This window comes from Cyprinodon tularosa, unplaced genomic scaffold (genome assembly GCF_016077235.1).
Source record: "Cyprinodon tularosa strain WSP-4 unplaced genomic scaffold, ASM1607723v1 ctg685, whole genome shotgun sequence".
NCBI lineage: Eukaryota > Metazoa > Chordata > Actinopteri > Cyprinodontiformes > Cyprinodontidae > Cyprinodon > Cyprinodon tularosa.
The window spans coordinates 115,808-135,335 of record NW_024039435.1 but is presented as its reverse complement, the minus strand read 5'-3'; the positions used below and the strand labels follow the sequence as shown (position 1 = coordinate 135,335).

General features: G+C 39.3%; 1 protein-coding gene across 4 annotated transcripts in view; it reads right to left on the bottom strand.

Moving 5' to 3' along the window:
• The window catches only part of sbf1 (SET binding factor 1), an 85,850-nt gene extending 78,013 nt beyond the window's left edge, over window positions 1–7,837 (bottom strand). For all 4 annotated transcript variants that reach the window (XM_038267797.1, XM_038267798.1, XM_038267799.1 and 1 more), the window contains exon 1: window positions 7,613–7,837. In XM_038267797.1, coding sequence (XP_038123725.1) covers window positions 7,613–7,667 — 55 coding nt within the window. In that variant the 5' untranslated portion in view covers window positions 7,668–7,837. The remainder of the gene's footprint in view (window positions 1–7,612) is intronic.
• Between the last annotated feature and the right edge of the window lie 11,691 nt (window positions 7,838–19,528).

The window sequence follows — 19,528 nt, the reverse complement described above, 5'->3', positions numbered from 1 at the left end:
CCCGTTGCTGAACACGTCAGTCAGCTGGCAGAAAACAGGCTACTTTCATAGAAATGTAAAATTAGAATGAAGAGTGTTTCCCTCCTGTATTGTTACTTGATGTTTCAATTTCAAACTACCGGTAATGATTTAATTTAAAGCAATTATCTACTTTAACAAGACAGAAAAATGATCCCTGATGGTGAATTGAAAGCGCTCCACGCCTGACTGTGCTAATGCCAAAATACAACAGTCCTCTTTTTCAACAGGGACTGTTGGTCTAATTAAAGGCATTTTAAAAATGAGCTCAGGAAATGGTGTTTGTAAACAGCCACAGGGTTCCTGCAGCAGAGGAGCGGAAATGATGTCAGCTCTGAAAACCTGTCAGCGCTTCCAACCACAGCCTCACACCAACACACACACAAAATGACAAATTTCCTTGTATTCTTCGAATCAGGGAGGCAAATCCCACTCATATCAACCAGCTTTCCTTCATGCCCAGAGAGCAAAGTAATAAACCAGTTAGTGTACTGGTTTTACAGAAACAAGTAAAAATGTAGGAGAGGGAAAAGGAAGTAGCAGAAAATTAGCTGTGCAGTGGGAAGAACAACTTAAGGCTGTGCACCGAACAGAACAATAGCAGCGTGCTACAAAGGAAGCTCTGAGGGAGGCTTTATTTCTAGGACCAGCCAAGCAGCCATTCAGAGGAACTGGTTCTCGGGACACTGGGGGGAGAATGAGCCAGAAAAAAAGGGCAGATGAAGCCAAGTTAGCAGTGAACTGATGCCTGCTGACCGCTTCTGTGAGATGAGCTTTAAAAACATTATTTCCTCTATAATCTCTTCAAGGTTAGAGAACTCGGTATCATTCATAACAGGAAGGGATCAAAGGGTCGTTTTCCAGGGTGATCAGTTACACCTGCAACTTTGCTTCCCAGCATGTTTTATTTTATTTCATTATTTAAAGGAAAGTCCGCTCATATTCACAATTTAAACTTCTGAAAGTTCTTTAAATCTGAAATTATTCCATCCTGTTCAATAAATGATCAGTGTTTTTAATTTTTTTTTATTTTTAAAGCTGCTTCACAGAAACACGGAGAAGCAGGGGTTTTTAACTGGAGGAACTGAAGACAAAATGAAACCAAAAACTCTGGTGATTTCCAGTCTATTGAGACATCAATTAGCGGCACCCACTTTAATGTAGGGTTGTCACGATACTAAACTTTTCAACTCGATACCGATACTAAGGAAAATATTCGATACTCGATACCATTTTCGATACAAGGATAAAAACAAAGACTCCAAAAGTCTACAGAAATATTTTCATTAATAAATAAAATACAATAAATAAACACAATAAAGGTTGTATGCTGTGCATAATATTAAGCAAGCTTGATAAAAAACTTAAAAAATTCAAATTAAGTGTTCCTTCCTTGGCTATGCTTTGCACACATAACAATGACACTAGCCAAACCAGTTAAGAAACAAAAATAATTCTCAAATAGTCTGAAACTGAAAAGAGCACAGAATTATTCAATCACACAGTGTTCAGAAAGTGCATTGTCCTCTATTCTGCACTTTAGATGAATGACTGCTTAGGTGCCACTGGTGACGGCACTGTATCGATACTTTTAAAAACGAGTATTGTATCCGGATACAACATTTCAGTATCGATACTTTTTTGAGTTTCGATACTTCTGACAACCCTACTTTAATGTACTTTTAAATATAAAAAATAACATTTTAATTTCTTCTTTTGTGTAGGATGTTTTAGTCAAATTAATAAAAAACTTGAACTATTCCCAACTACAACTTTGAAAAGATCTGATCATCTGATCAGTACAGACTTAGTTTGATAAGTTACTAATGTATTACAATAATAATAATAGTTGCTCATTTCACTATATGATCTATATGCCAGTAAAACTATAATAATATTTCCATGCAACCATTAAATGTGGTTAGCTGCCCAAACAGAGGCTGTAAAATGAATGCAAACTAAAAGTTTCTTTATCCAGACCCACAGAGCATCATTCTAGCATCTCTGTTCACAGTGAAGCCAAAGCAGATCATTATTAACGCTGAACCTTTAATCGTTTGTTCACTGCAAGCTGCTGCTGCCGCCAGGCCAGAACGCACCACACCGGAAAACAACGCCATTCAAACGGTGACTCATCTCTTTACTCTCCTCTTCCTCCAGCAGCCTCTGTGACCTTAAATATCGGTCGGTTTAGGACCTCTGCTGCAGGTTGAATCTTTTACAGATTGAATAAATTTTAAATCCTGGCTTTTACCCAGTAATATTTCATAGGGTGTACACCTTGGTGTATTGCATCAGCATTGCAGGGGGGGCCCGGTGGCATCCTCCCCCAGAAAATGTTTAAATGTAGACTGAAATGCTATTTCCTGTATTTTTTAACTTTTTGTCTTTGTTGCAACACTACTTTAGTCCTGATTATGGGAAGTCTGTGTGCTTGACTAGAGGTGGAAGAGGAAGACATGAGATCATTTTTAGGTGCAATATTAGGTTTCATAGCTTCACTCAATCAATCTTACTGCTAAAAGTGAAACTTGATTATTAAATGACGTTAACGTTAGCAGATGTCCCCCCCACCCACCATTCCACAGACAGTATTGTTCCAAAGAAAAGAAAACACCCTCCAAAATCATCCTACACTTACCAGGCTTACTTTTACACTTTCAAAGTTGTAAGCTGACCTGCTTGCAAACAGCGCAGCGTGCCCGTTCCCCCGGATGAAGTTGTCCGCAGGGACATTAGATATTCAACCATATTCCAGGGAAAAACTAGGGCGCACCAAAGCCCTACAAATTCTAATATTTTTAGCAAAGGCCGTACAATCTACGCCCGTGTGCTGCTAGCTAAAAGCCTGATACAGACAGTAGAAATATTACAGTCAAACTAAATATTTAATACATTAAAGTTATGTAGGGATAACTGTGACATTAGCACTTTTTCCTAGCATTTAGGAAGAGTTCAAAGCACAGGTAAAGGCATAGCAGCAGTGAGAGCATCCAGTGGGATATTAGCTTTATTATTAACTGTTTTGTTTTTCCCCTTTCTTCTGCTCTAATATGTTGTTTTTTTATTTTTTACATTATTTAGTCTTATGATTTTATCCTGCCTCTTCTGTCTATTTGTTTTGCCAAAGTCTCATTAAATTTCTCCACCGAGGGACAATAAAGGCATGACTTCTACAAATCGTTGAGCATGTTGCTACAGTATTTTACCCCTTTTTTTCCCTTTCTGCTCATTTCCTGTCTGCACAATCAATAAGATAAAAACATAAATGCTAAAAATGAGTCTGCTCTTTATCCAGCAGGCAACAGCTTCAAAAAGCAGCAAAGGGGCCAGATAAACACCACAACTTCCAGCTATAGATGACCCAAACTTCAGAATTAGTAAAACAGAGTTATAAGAAGTCCCCAGGAGGCAAAACCTGACGAGAAAATTAGTAATTTCTTAAATATTATTACCAGAAAGTAACGTTCACCCTGTTAATAATATAGTAACATTCCTTCAGCATCTTATTCTTCAAAAACCCTCTGAAAACCACAGCTGATAGAAAATCCCAGGCAGATCATCATATCACACATTCATCATGCAGCCCTGACTCCCACTTAGAAATAATCCCAATCCAAGGCTTCTTCTCTTGTTTTTGGTCCTGATGCGACTGAAGTGATGCAGGAAAGCTTTTTTCTAATGTCCTCAATTGTATTTATATCCACCAGAGAGAAAATTACATAATAGTCCCACCAAGGATTCCTTCATGGCTAAATTCATATCCTTGTTAGCGTCAGGGAAGAATAAATAATGGCCTTAAAAAATCCTGCCTTTAGTTTTACTTTTTGTTTACATTTTATTCAGAATTTTAACCAGCCGAAGCCGAGCTATGCAACTTGGGGGGGAAAAAAAAGAGGATTTATCATCTTAAGTGCAAAATGTTTATAGATTTAAGACTATTTTGGATAATTTTGCTCTCAGATGGATGTTGGCATGTGTTAGAGATTAAGCTGATGATAAATCAGTTACTATTCACTCAGTCAACATTTATTTCAATAATCTACTAAACATGATTAGTCAGATTAACTTCAGATCTGGTTTAAATGTCAGTTTTTGGTGGAAGTATCTAAAATCCTCACATTTTAATGAGCTTGTTTAGCAGAGATAATGATACATTAAATAGGAAGCAATCTATTTATGAGCTGCAGGATGGAAACATGAAGGCAGATTGAAAGTAAAAGTAGAAATACGATCCAGCCTGCTTCATTTTCTCTGCCGAAGCTTCTAGTTGCTTCTCTCATAATTGATCATCGTGGTATGAATCTAAGCAGATGTCAGTCACTCTAAGCTTCACAGGAAAACTCCACACTGAAGATGATGCTGAGGAACCAGCAGGCCTCTACTAACCCCTCCCAATGTATAACACATCAGTCCAACACCTCAGCATCACTTCACCTCCAAAAACATGTTCATCTTTCATCAAACAAGCGCCACAAATGATATCAGCATATATATGGGAGCCATCAGGGAGTCCAGGGACACGTCGGTGGGACAACCGTCCATCAAAATCAGCAATGGTTGCTTTTTTTCAAACTTTTTTGCAGAATCTGGTATTTCAAGTTATGAAGAAGCCTCTCCGCTTTTGAGACCACAGTATTCTTATATTTAAAAGATTTAAAAGCGTACATTTTAGGCTTAATATTGGCTTGTTTTCAGAGATTTCCTTGTATGCAGAGGGGGCGTGTCATAGTCTGTTTCTAAGCCAGATAGTTTCCTTTGTTATTGCCCCTGCCCTCCAAGCAAACAGCATGGCTAAAGTTAGGCAGCAAAATGACCGGTGTATCAATATTCACTAAATGTTCGCCGCAAAGATTGTTGCAGACGAGCTGAACAGAGGGTGTTACGCTGAGAGCTTTCTGAAGTATTTCAGACCAGCTGGATGCTTTTGAAGACGAGCTGCACTGCATCTGAAGACGATCGAACGGAGCCAATATGAAAACGAAGAAGAATATACTGGATTAGTGTCAGACGAGTTGGACTGGATGATATCAGAGGCTATATTGATAGTAACTTTTGATGTGGAAGATGACAGAGAAATGATGAAAATCCATAACTTTGACTGTAAATGCTACATGAGAAGAAAAGAGAACTCTGAGTGGAAGAAAGTCCTGTAGCCAGAAGCTTTCTCATGTTGCAGCTTTCTCACATGCAGCTGGATTCTTTAGTTGTGCAGACGCAAACTTACGAGATCCACAAAAAAGCAAAGAGTGAACGGGCCCTTATTAATTGCTTCTTTGGTAAATATTGGTAAGTGTTTCTAGATGTTGGAGATCGGCCTGTTTTCCAGTGTAGTCCTGTTTCTCTGACTGTGTCTAACTGGATGTGCTCTCTTCATCCTCTGGCATGGGAGCTGGCTCGGAGCTCGTCTGCCTGGCTGTGTGTTTCCTGGATGGGGCCGCCTTCTACAGCTGCTTTTTGTGTCTCTGCTTCTGTCTCCTTGAACCCCAGTGGGCCTCAGCAGATGGCCGCTCACACTGAGCCTGGTTCTGCTGGAGGTTTCTTCCTGTTCAAAGGGAGTTTTTCCTCTCCACTGTCGCTATAAGCATGCTTAGTTTGAGGGATTGCTGAAGAGTCAATGAGTTGATGCAATCAGCTGGTTTTTCCTTAGATAGAAAACTTTGAATCAATCTGACTGAATGATCTGGTGAACTGGAAAGTGACCTGAGATGACATGTGTTGTGAAGTGCACTATAGAAATAAACTGAACTAAATTGAAAATTTGTAAATCACATTTTCCAAATCAGTGAAAAAGTCTAAATGCACCAGAATCCACTTGTGTCATTAGTTTCAGTGTTGGGTCACATATTGGTGCTTAAATATTATTTATTTTAGCTGAAACAGCTCTTCATAATATTTAATTCAAAATAACAACATTTGATTTTGACACATTTTACTCAGATTTATGGAGCATTTTCAATTAAAAGTCAGTGCTGCTTCCACAATACAACCAAATCTATTTTTGTGTGGTGTTAAGGGTCTTTGCTCAGGGACCCACAGTGGCAGGCTGTGGGAGTGGGTTTGAACTTAGAACCTCTGGGATCCAAGCACGATGCCCTAACCAATAGACCTATCTGTAATCTTGAGAAACTTGATTAAAAATACTGTCATTAGTATATATTAGTAAGGAGGAAAACATAAATATGCATAATAAAGAAGGTTATAAACTAAAGGATAACATCCAGAGACACCTGTATTTTATCCTGATGAAATGTTATAGAACAAAATAGGAAAACAACAAGGATGAAAAAGTCTGGACAGGATCTTTACACCTCCATATTAAAATCAGCTAGAATGTTGCCTGCAGCATCACAGAAGCACGGCGGTGGCTCCAACCTCATCTCTATATTAGGTCTGATACCGGCAGTTAAATCAATGTGATATCATCATACCCAATGTAGAAACAAAACAACTCTCCAAAATTAGAGAAGAACCACAGAACCCAGCAGCCAGTGCAGCCTGGCGCTAACAATCATCATCAACCATGAGTGCTCATCCTTTACAGGCTGAGAGCTGTTAGGCATTAAAGCTGCATGCTTCCCAGATGCCTTTAACAGGCTCACACTTTGTTTCACTGCCTTCTAGCAGCACAGGAAGGAAAGTTTCTGCAGCGCCTGCAGTGTCCACCTTACAACATCCTGTGTTCAGTCCCGTCTCTAGCTACAAGATGCAATATTTCAACTCATGCAACCAGAGCAGAAATATTTGCTACTCTTGCATCACCGTGATAGAAGCCAGTCTCTGTTTTTAGCCACAGGGGACTGTGTCATGTTTCAATCTGCCACTTAATAAATCATGAGACAAAAATCCAGTCCCAGGAAAAGTTCTAACTATGTTCTGAGCTGCATGGGATGGGCCACTTGAATATTTCATGACTAAACGGTCCATTATACTGCTAAGATCTAGGCCAAGGCCAAGACTGAATGAAGGGGGGGGGGGGGGGGGATAACGGTCCGAGGCCAACAACGCAGAGGGTCAGGGAGGGGGGGGAGCAGCCATCTGGGTTAATCACAGGAAAACAATAAGCATCTCCGACCATCAGATTTCTGCAGGAGTTTCTGGGCTGGATGATGAGCTAAAATAAAAAAAACAGCCTTATTTGTGTTTTTCCTTCTGCAGTTTATTAAGATCCAAAGTGATGCCTGCAAAGACAAGCAGGGGGGGAATGACGCCCTAATGTGGATCAAGTTAGGTTCAACTCCACAGCTAGCCAGGTTATGGTTAGCTGTTAGCCAATAAACTTAGCTAAAGTTTACTTTAAAGGGATGTTTTGGTGACTGAAGCTCGTATTTGGAGGCCAGAGTTGTGCTTTGACTCAGCTCCTCCTCAGAAATGCGAGTCAACACTTGACAGCGTCACATTGCGGGGCGCTAATCCCCCTGAGGCCTCCGAGTCCCCGGCCTCAATTTGACGGCCCAGGCCGCTGACAGCGCCTAATATCGGTCAGCTGTAAACGGCTTACAGGCCGGTCCCCGCCTCCTTACCCGCCTCCGGTCTACTCACAGCTAATAATGCGGCGTTAAAGCTAGCAGGACAGGCTAACTGAAGAACCCACCTCGGTTGTCGAGGTCGTAACCGACCACAACAAAGTAGTCTGCGAGCCGGGCCATGTTCGGAGCTCAGGGCGACGGGCCGCTCTTACTCAATCCTCTCGTCTCTGGGCCGTCAGGAGTCCAGTTACGTACTGCCGGCGATACAAACATCATGGGAGACAGTAGCATCCTTCCAGCTGCACTCCGCCGCCATACTGTCAATTTGCCTTGCCCTGACAGCCGAGAGAGGCGCGCATGCGCAGTGAGGAGCGACAGGGAGGGGCTGCTCAGCAAGAATGTCCCATGAGAAGGGGGGGGGGGGCAATTAGAGAGCAAAGCCTGTGATTAAAGCAGCTTCCACTGAGCCACACAGGCAGAGGTGACGGTTAATGGCGGGTTGCAATCTAAGGTCCTCGAAAATAAATGAAGAAAAAAAAAAGACACATGGAGAAAACAAACAGAAACACTTCTTTATTATACACAAGTAAAGAAATAAAAGAGTACATTTCAATAACAGAACTACTACTATGTCAATACTATGTTATTATGTTAATACTTTAACATCATAAAGATCAGTGTTGCACCGATACCAGTATCGGGCCGGGCTCCGATCCAGCTCTAAAATAGTGGTATCGTATCGGCGAGTACCGACAAATAGGGCATTTTGAGAGTTTATTCAACTATTGTCACCCATTCCAGGTAGGCAATAAAAACTGGATTCAGTTTGTTTTAGTCTTTTTCCTGCTTCACAAAGGTAGGCAGCAGCTTGACAAAGCCATGATGGCAATTATTTTACATCCAAGTAGTATGAAGTTCTTCATACTACTTGATGAAATTGATCGATACCATCAATTTCTAACAGATGGTATCGATATGGGCCAATACTACACAGCCAGGTATCAGGGCCAAAAAATGGCATCAATGCAACACTAATAAAAATGATCTGATTATATTATTTGGACTTATTGACTGCACTAACCTGCGATGTGTCTTCTTTGTTTGCCTTTTTAGTTCTGAAAGGAATCTTCTGCAAACCTCAAGTTTAGCTTTCCAGCAAACACGTCCAGGTGGGACCATATGGGCCTCACTGGATGGGCTTCAACTGGGCATGGGCTCAGATTGGGCACTGTCGCTGGGGCTCATGTGGGAGAAACCTGAGTTAACTGTCATTTGACTAGCCAGTATCGTAAAGCAACCAAAGTGCTAAACTTATTTCCTTCTGGAGTTTTTTGTAAAAGTTGTTCTGTTACAAATTTCTTTAAAAGTACCCTAAATTCAGGGCCCCAGGGGACCCCTTCACCGAGCTAAAACCTCAAACATTTGATAACTTTGAATCTTCAGTGCCTTAAAGCTACAGTGTGTAATTTTCAGCGACATCTAACGTCCAGACTGCAGACCGCATCAACATGAACATCTCCCCCCCACCGCTTCTCCCCCCCAACAGTACGGCGAGCGTTACGGGACAAAATGTCTTCCACGACGTCCGCATCACCTACCTTCTCAAGTGATGAGGTTTGTTTACATAGATAATTTTACAGATAATATTTAATTAGTCTGTGTAGGGTATAGATTTCAGTACGTCTCAGTTCATCTCTCTCAACTTGCCGTAGTTACTTTCGAGCGTAATGGGTGATCTCGCAATCGCTAGTTTGTTGGCTCTTGCCGTAGCGCAAAGATGTCTGCCTCCATGGCTGCGAGACCCGCTCCTATGTAATTATAAATAACGAATTCTAAGGCAACGCAAATATTAAGGTTAAGAGGCTGAGCTCGTAGATGATGATAAATAACATAGTTATGTATAATATATTACATTTTTGACTGTATATCCCTGTAATTATTACACACTGTAGCTTTAACTGCATATTGACAAAGTTTGAGGCAGATGTGTCAAAATCCCTAGGAGGAGTTTGTTAAATATGGACATGAGCGAAAATGAAAAATGGGCAAAAATCACATTTTGAGCCAAAATGGCCGACTCCCTTTGGTTTCTATTCATCAAATTTACTTTTTTCATGATTTGCGGAGATCTCCTTGTGTGCCAAATTTCACTTCTCTGTGACTTACGGTTCTCTCTAACTCACTTAAGGGGGCGCTGTGGAGCCATTTTGGGGTGGCCATTTTGGATTCCATTCTAAAAAAGCGGTTTCACACAGGCACAATCGTTGGAAAAGTTTCGTGAGTTTTTGAATATGATAAGGACTCCAAATCTGATATTTACGCACTTTATAAGGTTTATATTTGTCAGAGAAACAAAATAGTCATTATATATTCAATTAAAGTCAGGGTGTTATGATCAGCTGGAGATTACAGTGATGGTAAGGAGGCATTCCAAACTGAACATTGCAGAACTTTTCACTGAATCATCAAAATATCAACATAAACATGTAGACTAATGTTTAGCAATCGCTATTATTGCTGAAATGCAAAATCAATATTTTTAGCTGACTGCTGTGAAGGGTATGAATAGATGTTATTAAATCAATGCGGATTGTGACATATTGTTTTATTTAAAAGGGGTACTTATTTGTTATTCCTTTCAGAAATATTTGTCTCCTTGTCTAAAAGAAACAAACTTAATTGTGAAAATATTCTAAATATAGATAATATAAATAATTTTTTTCAATAGATTTGATTGAATTTTCTCTTTTTTGACACAACAGACTTACAGACAACAAACTTAACCTTGTAACTAGTATTTATACTCACTTACATTCACCATTCAAACCTGCATTTGTCTAGTTCAAAAATAAACAAAAGCCTTAAGGTTAAGGTAGAGAAAAATAACAAGGCAATATATAAATAGAAACAGTAGTCATGACATCCACTGAAAACCCCATCAATAATCTCCACCTTCAGTCCCTACGACCCCCGGGTATGGCTCCCATAGATACTCAGAGTCCCGTTATTTGCTCTTGGCAATTCTTTCTTTGCAGCTTCTTTCATCCAGAGTCCCATGGAGGGGGGGGCTCCATGCTCTTCCAGCATAGTGCAATAAATCTACTGGCTTGAAGAAGTCTGTAGTCTATCAATGGAGTTTTCCTCTGCGACAGTTTAAATTCTATTAGATATATTCCTAGAACACAGATTTTAACCTCTAATAGGACTTTCACCTTAAGCAGTTCTGAAAAACACCTAATAACGTCCTTCCAAAACTTCTGGACTTTAAGACATTCCCTAAAACAATGGAGAAGAGTTCCTTTTTCAGATAAACATTTAGTGCACGTATCTGGAATATCACTGGACATATGATGAAGCCTAACTGGTGTTATATAGGTTCTCATAAGCCGTGCCAGGTGTATAGAGATAGTTTTGTATGTATTGAAATATTTTCAGCGTACACCCTGGGTTTCCATAATGAAAAAAAAAACAAATATAAAGTTGTTTCTTTGCTTTCACAAAAGGTAATTTTTTGAATTTCCTGTTTAAACATGTTTGTTTAAAATATTTGAAAAGATAAAATCATTACGTCCGCCAAGGAGGCTATGTTCTCATAAGCGTTGGTTTTTCTGTCTGTTTTGAAAATAACTAAAAAAGTTAAGAATGAATTTAGCTAAAATGTTCAGAGGAGGTGCGTACATTGACTGACAACAAATGATCAAATTTTGGTGACCATCCGGATCACCATCTGGATCCCAGGGTCAGGAAATGAGCAACTTGGTGGAGGTCTGCGCTCTCTGAGTGCTAATTGATGCACACAGAGAAGATGTTTTTAAAGGCTCATATAACAGAACTCCTATTTATGTTGAAAAAAACTATGACTTTCACAATTGTTTTTTAAATACTCTTTAAAGTTTGAATTCAAAAAACAAAAAGCTTAGTCTTAGTACTTCAGAGAAAAACCAAGTCAGGAAAATCCTATTGAGATCCAGCATCTATTTTTCCAGCATCATAAACACAGATTAAGACATTTTTAATCATTGTTATAAAAGTTAATGGATGAAAAAAGGGTATTTAGATAGATTAATAGAAAATATATTTTTTTAGATTTATTTATATTTAAGGCAACACAATACACCACCAAAGAAAATCCCTATATAACACAGTTACACATCTTTTTGCTTCAGAGAAGCTTTAGGAAATGCTTTTCAAACATGAAGACAAGGAAGTGCCTGAAGATTAAAAACAGGAGAAAAAAAAGCAGCTGAGAAACTATTTAGGTGGAAATTAGGAGCATCTGAGACAAATGAAGGTAAAGGAAGCTGAGGGGGGAGAATAATATTCAGGAGCCTAATTCACTGAAACCCAGGAAATAAAAGTAAAAAAAAAATAAGCATGAAAACTAGTATAGCAGCACAAAATAGAAAACATAAACAGCCACCCCAAAAGTTCCCAACTGGGGATTATGATTATTATGTCAAAGTGTCTGGAATAATAAAGAACGTTAAGCATATATGTAGTTTTTTCAAAAATATTTTTGTAATTTTTTTTATTACAATATATACATCAATTCAAAAGAGACAGATGTTTAAAAAAAATTGTCAGATAAAAAAACAAAACATTTTGATCTGATAAATGGACCTCTTCTTTGTTAAATATGACTTTAAAACATATCACTGTGGTTAACAGTTCAAAATATTTTTGGATGCAAAAGACAGAAACAAAACTTTAGAAAAAAAAGCAATTAAAGTGTCCAAAATACTCCATCCATCCATCCATCCATCCATCCATCCATCCATCCATCCATCCATCCATCCATCCATCCATCCATCCATCCATCCATCCATCCATCCATCCATCCATCATCCATCCATCCATCCTTTTTCCATGTCCATATACCATATTTTTCCGGATTTTTATAAGGTAGAAATTTTGTGTGTTTTTATGGAGTGACTCTTTATAAGAAGAAAAGACTTGATAATCTAAGCCTCTGTGGAAAAACTCTGTCTAATGACCTTTAGCAGCATTTTTAGAAGCAGGCCTATCAGGAGAACAAGTTTAAGAACAAGTCATATTATATAATGAAATGCTTCTTTAAAAAGAAATGGCCCAATCATGAGGCCTTTAGTCATAACTGTGAAGATAAGGTTGAGTGGGATGAGAGGAAGGCCGGGTGGCCTGTATCCGGGTGGCCTGTCCTTGGCTGTCAGCGGTGTTACAACCTCAGGAGATATCCAACACTTCCTGCACTTTCACCTTTGATCTAACGTTCTGGCACACCGTAGTGAAAACCCCACACTGTTTTTGTTCAGTTCATCTCTGATTGGAGCTCAGTGATGAACAAAAACCAGAAACTATTTTAATAACCAAGGTTATGAGAATCAAAGCTGTGCAAACCTGAGAAAATGGCTCCTTTAGTCTTTGTTAAGTCAGTGGTGAGTCTTTATGCAGTAAGTAAAGCATAATGTGACAAGTTGATGTTAGCAGAGTAAACAGCAACAAGCCCTGATTTACTCCTTCATGTGTTTCTACTAATAACATCAAGATAAAAGAGTTAGAGTAAAATGGATGCTGGCTGCTTTTTAGAAATGTCAGCAGTGTGTTTCTGTGTTATGAAAACTCTTTGGTTTCTCTCTTTAAAACAAATTATGAATGAAATAATGTATTTTTTCAATAAAAGTTTGTTGCGGTCCTAAAATCCAGGGAATTCCAATTGAACCATTTGAGCACGCATTTGGCCTTAATGCTGTCATTTTTTCAATCCTTCTTACAGTCAAGGTTCTGGGATCACATCCTGTTGATTTCCGAATCTAGAAAGAGCAGCACTTCAGATGGTCCCAGTTTTTACTACTTAAATAATCATAGTTCCACTAACGTATTAACATCTTATTAGAATAGAATGTAAAATCCTCCTTCTCACATATAAAGCCTTAAATGGCCAAGCTCCATCTGATATCAGAGATCTGATTGTTCCTTATGTTCCTAACAGAGCACTTCGCTCTCTATCTGCAGGTTTACTAGTGGTTCCTAGAATTTCTAAAAGTAGAATGGGAGGCAGATCTTTTAGTTATCAGGCTCCTCTCCTGTGGAACCAACTACCAGTTTTAGTCTGTCAGGCAGACACCCTGTCTACTTTTAAGGCTAGGCTTAAAACTTTCCTTTTTGATAAAGCTTCTAGTTAGAGTGGCTCAGGTTATCCTGAGCTATCTCTATAGATATGCTGCTATAGGCTTAGACCGCTGGAGGACATAGGGACCCCTTTTTCATCATTCTGCTTCATTCTCTCTCTATTCTCCCACTCTGCAGAATCTGTTAGTTCAATCTCTAACGTTCTGCTCTCTCTGCTTTTTCTCATAGTAGCTTCATCTGGTCTGTTCCTGTTTGGCTGTGACTCCATCCTGGAGAGAAATATCAGCTGTGCTGCTGCCATCAACACTTTTGATTCTAGATGTTGGAGATCGGCCTATTTTCCAGTGTAGTCCTGTTTCTCTGACTGTGACTAACTGGATGTGCTCTCTTCATCCTCTGACATGGGAGCTGGCTCGGAGCTCGTCTGCCTGGCTGTGTGTTTCCTGGACGGGGCCGCCTGTGGAGCTGGTTGACAGTTGCTTTTTGTATCTATGCTTCTTTTTCTATGTCTGCTTCTGTCTCCTTGAACTCAGCAGATGGCCGCTCACACTGAGCCTGGTTCTGCTGGAGGTTTCTTCCTGTTCAAAGGGAGTTTTTCCTCTCCACTGTCGCTACAAGCATGCTTAGTGTGAGGGATTGCTGAAGAGTCAATGAGTCGATGCAATCAGCTGGTTTTCCTTAGATAGAAAACTTTGAATCAATCTGACTGGATGATCTGGTGAACTGGAAAGTGCCTTGAGATGACATGATGTGAATTTGCGCTATAGAAATAAGCTGAGTTGAAAATGTTTTGAATTATCAAAGAACTTTATATACTAAGGAAGTTGGCAGCATCATCTACTGATAAAGATCCAGTAAAAGAACTCCTGCACCACTTTCTGTAGGATATGAAATGCCTCCAATAGACAAACTGAAGCTGTGAGGTTTTTACAGATATCTTTCACCTGGAAAATCATAACTATTCAAATGAAGAGTAACTCCACAGTAATCGGTCTCTTTTTATCTCCAGTGGAAACAAAGTTTATAGCTGCTACTCTGTCTGATTTATTAGTGATCTAAATAGAAAACAGTTAAATTATTGGACAGTACAGAGCACCATGAAAACCCTCTGCTTCAATTCATTTCAAGTCACAACATGTCATCTCAAGGCTCTTTATGGAGACAAAACAGTCAGATTAGTTAAAAAGTTTCTGTCAAGGAAAACCAGCTGATTGCATCCAGTCATTGAACTGCCAGGCCTGCTCCTCCTGGATGAATGAGTACCGATGATTTATTTAGTGGCTGACTCTTTAGCAATCCCCCACACCAAGCATGCATGCAGTGACAGTGGAGAGGAAAACTCCCTTTGAACAGGAAGAAACCAGGCTCAGTGTGAGCGGCCATCTGCTGAGGCCCACTGGGGTTCAAGGAGACAGAAGCAGACATAGAAAAAGAAGCATAGATACAAAAGGCAACTGTCAACCAGCTCCACAGGCGGCCCCGTCCAGGAAACACACAGCCAGGCAGACGAGCTCCGAGCCAGCTCCCATGTCAGAGGATGAAGAGAGCACATCCAGTTAGTCACAGTCAGAGAAACAGGACTACAATTCAGATTCCATAAATCAGCATTCAGACAGTAAATGCACCAAAGCAGGAGTAAAACTGTTGAAATATATAAAAAAACAAATATTTTTTTTGATCTCATAAAAAAAAAAAAATAAGGCAAAATTAAGATGCTGCTCTTATTACAAGACCCTTTTGCATTACTTCCAGAGAAAGGGTTTTCCAGGTACATGCTAGAGGAGGAGTGTTTCTCTCATTCCATGTGTTATGGCCATATGAAATGACCTGTAAATGTGTTTAGATTGCTTTAAAACCTTCGAACTATTTGGAAACATTAAAACTGCCTTTAGTGAGCAAATTTGAAATGGAAAATTGCTTTAAATTCTAGCAGGTAAATAAGATGATCTGACAAGCATCCAATTATCTTATTCTACCTTCAAAAAAATATAATAATATAATTTTTTTTCTGATTTTAACATAAATCAGCTAATTTTCTTACCTTCATTATATAGTATATCTTAAAATATTGAAAGCTGTGTAGTTTTGATAAATAATTAATAATGTCACCTGGACATTGCTATGTTGATTACACTGCAATGCATTCTAGGTAAAAGACATAGAAGAAGCTGGTGCTTGTTAAGCTACTGGTATGAGCAGCGGCAGATTTAGCAAATTTGGGGCCCTAGGCAATTCAGGGCCCTCTGAATTGTGAAATCAACTCATAACACAGACCCATTCTACAGATAGAGATACATAATGGTAAATCCCCCCGTGGCTAAGAGAAGCTAATCCCGATGGAGTGCTATGTGACAAGGACTTCAGTTTCTAACTTAGGCTGTTGGCCATTAGCATTAGGATCAAAACATTTTCTCAGATATATTAGAAGGTTGTGCAACAATGAGTGACATAACATATGAAAAATTAAAATGCTAAATAAGTTAGAACAGGGGTCTTCAACGTTTTCAAAGCCAAGGACCCCCAAACTGATTGCGAGATGGAGCAGGGACCCCCTAATTATATATATTGTATGAAATAGTGTTCTATCAAACTGGTCCTATAGTCACTCTATTACAGATGGAGTAATGTAACTAAAGTAATCCCTCCCTGGGATTATTAAAGTGTTTCTGATTCCTGGTTGATGGGACAGGTGTTGTGAATGAAACGGTGCCCAGCTTAAAGAGCTCCTGTGTGTCACTGAATGTGTGCATTGATGACTGAAAGACATCTTCTGCCTCCATTTATCTGTTTACTACAGTCTGTTGAATTCATGTTCATGTGGATTTAAAGACATTTCAATCAGTGGGAAAAATTGCAGGAAGGGAGAATATAAAAAAAAGTAATCAACCAAGACTTTCGCGACCCCCATGCAGTACCTCCGCGGACCCCCTAGGGGTCGCGGACCCCCTGTTGAAGACCTCTGAGTTAGAACATTTCACTTGACAGTATTACTGCTTCCACTGTCTGTATTAGTGGGGAAAAAATGGTAGGCATGCCCACAGGGGTGGCCAATGATATGCTGGCCATGGCCACCCCTGGCCCCTCATCTAGCTCCGCCACTGGGTGGATAGAAATATGTAAATAAACTTGTCTTACATTACCTAATGGCTGTTCCCTAGCAACAGGATCACACTGACAACACCAACACAGGGCGCTGTCCACAACAAACGCTGAAACAACACCAAACTCCTGAAATTAGACAAATACCAGAACAAAAATAGCATTACAAAGTATTTCGTTAAGTTTCTCACTCACTGTGGAAAGGTTCCATGCATGCTGCAGCTATAGCTCAGTTCTCTTCTCAGAGGACTCCGTTCTCTGGACATTTTTCAGGCCTTTCTCTCTAAGCTTGAAAAAAAAAAAATTTCTTCTTCACAGATAGCTTTAAGGAACATTTTAAACATAAATTGCGCATAAACTGTTTGCTACGTCTTTAGGATACTTGACATTTAAAAAGAGTGAGACTGGTCACATTATTATTATTTTAAACAATTCAAAGTTAATACCCCAAAAAGTAAAAAAAAAAACAATCCACTGGACTTTAAAACGTCAGAAATAGCGTTGAGACGCTAACAAAGGGAGTTGATATAAGGGTAAATAATTGTTTTAAAGGGGCAGAAGATATTGCATCCTTTTGATTGCAGATTTGTGATTGAATTAGAAATCATATCGTGATCAACCATTGAATGACAATATTTTTTGATAAAGCTGGTCTAATTTCAATGTTACTTCCTGCTGGATTTTATACAGGCGGCATCAGAGTAACAGTGGCTAAATCTATATGGTCTAAAAAAAAATGCAAACTCTGCTCATATTATTTTCCAATCTCAATCATTCACCAGCTATGGACGTCTCAAGCTGTAATATGATAAAATCTTAAAATACCTTCATCTTCTGCCAGTTTTTCACAGAGGCATAAAGTCCTGTATACTGGAGTACCAAGAGAGAACCCTTGCATGCAAAGGGAGAATATGCAAACTCCATGCAGAAAGAATGAGCCTTCTTGCTGCAGGGCAACATTGCTGCTTTCAGATGTATAAAAACCCTTCGGCAAGACGCTGTAACTTTCTAAAAATACAAAACAAACAATGTTTCAGTATTTGGGAGAAGAGAAGCTCAACAGGAATCACCTGTTCATGTGTCTGCAAAAAATCCACTTTAATGTATATTTAATATCCTCTAAAAATCCTTTTTGAATCTGTATAAATTCCAACAAGTCATTTATTATTATCTGATGTTTAACTTCTGTAAAGCAGAAACTATAAACTCTAATAAATATATTCAAAAAAGTTTAAGATCATCTTCCTAGAAGCTGCTAAACTGGTTTTGATGGTTTAATATTTATGTTTAATCTTTTATGACTTCATGTCCTAGAATCAAAGAAAAGGAAGCTCTAACGGCACTTTGCCCATCGTTGGTTCTTCAGGCTTTATATTCATAGAGCGAGCCGCCCAATCAGAGCATGAACCCACTCTCAGCAGGATGCAACAACCATGTGACTTCCTGTAGACTAACCCACAGACAGGAAGTGGTTACAGGCCTCATGCACACCATGGCTCTGCACAGGATGGCTCCAGCAGCCTCCTTCCTTTCTGCTCAGGTGAAGCATGCTGCCTGCATGCATGGCTGAGCAGCAGTCTGAGAGAATGATGCATCATTCCTCAGTTATAACAGAGACATCACAGTTAATATTCAGTGTGTCAGCTGAAAACAGCGAAGAGTCTAAATGTTGCAATTGGAGCTTCTGTAGAATCACAATGTGACAAGCTGTTGTTATTAGAGTAAACACCAACAGACCATTAACTGTGTTTTATCAACAGACAGACGGTGGTTGTTGGTTGAGATGTTTCTGTAAACAAATATTTTGTTTCATTTCTCTCTAAAATTCCTCCCTAAAGATGGTAGATCTGTTTTCCCGAAGTGTTGGACTTTGGCTAGGTTGCTGTGATAGCCTGACTTGGTTCTCTTTTTGTTGTGTTGCTCTAGGAACCAGCTTTACTCCAAGCAGCAGGCGTGTCACACATGAACCCACATCACACTCTGGAACACCTTACAGAGATCCTGTTCCACTCAATGATTGTAAGGAATCCATATGCAGCCCAGATCATCACACCTCTTCTGCCGTGCATGAACGAGGATGAGGGTTGATGCTGCTGCACATGCAGTGCTGCGGTTCCTTACAAACCATTTCTAAACTGTATAATTCCTTATTCTTTTAGTTTGTTTCTGCACACTCTGCAGTTCTGAAACATACTGCCATCTGTTTTCAGAGAGGAGAGCTCCTCTCCTGAAAACATGTTCTACTTTCTTAATTCAATTCAGTTTATTTCTATAGCGCCAAGTCAGAGCATATGTTATCTCAAGGCACTTTACAGTTCACCAGATCATCCAGTCAGTTTGCAGGGTTTTTCTTTTAAACCCTGAGACATTTTATTACTGAATGTGTAAAATTTCTACTATATTTAGGATAATAAATGGAGTGAAGGTGGACATTTTGAAAGGCAGACTAACATGCTGTTTGAGGGCCAGAATTCTAGCTGATAGATGGCTGTTCAAATTCTTATTTGCAGCTGGATCATATAAATAAATAAGTCGGAAATCATATGTTTTGATTTTTTGGATGTCTCTCACTATGGACATGCACCTAGGAGGACAATTTCAGACCATGATTTCTAAGTGGGAGAACTTGCATAATAGCAGGGTTATAAATACTTATTTTATTCTCTGTATATATGAATCAGGAAGAAGTGAAGAAAGGAATTGAATGGGATCTATTTATATGAGTCAGGATAAAATGAGTATTGTTGTCATCTAGCTTATGTGTGGACTGTAGTGAACTTAGTTTGGCTAACTGTGTTGAGATTACTTAAGAAATTGTTTTAATGGAAGTATGG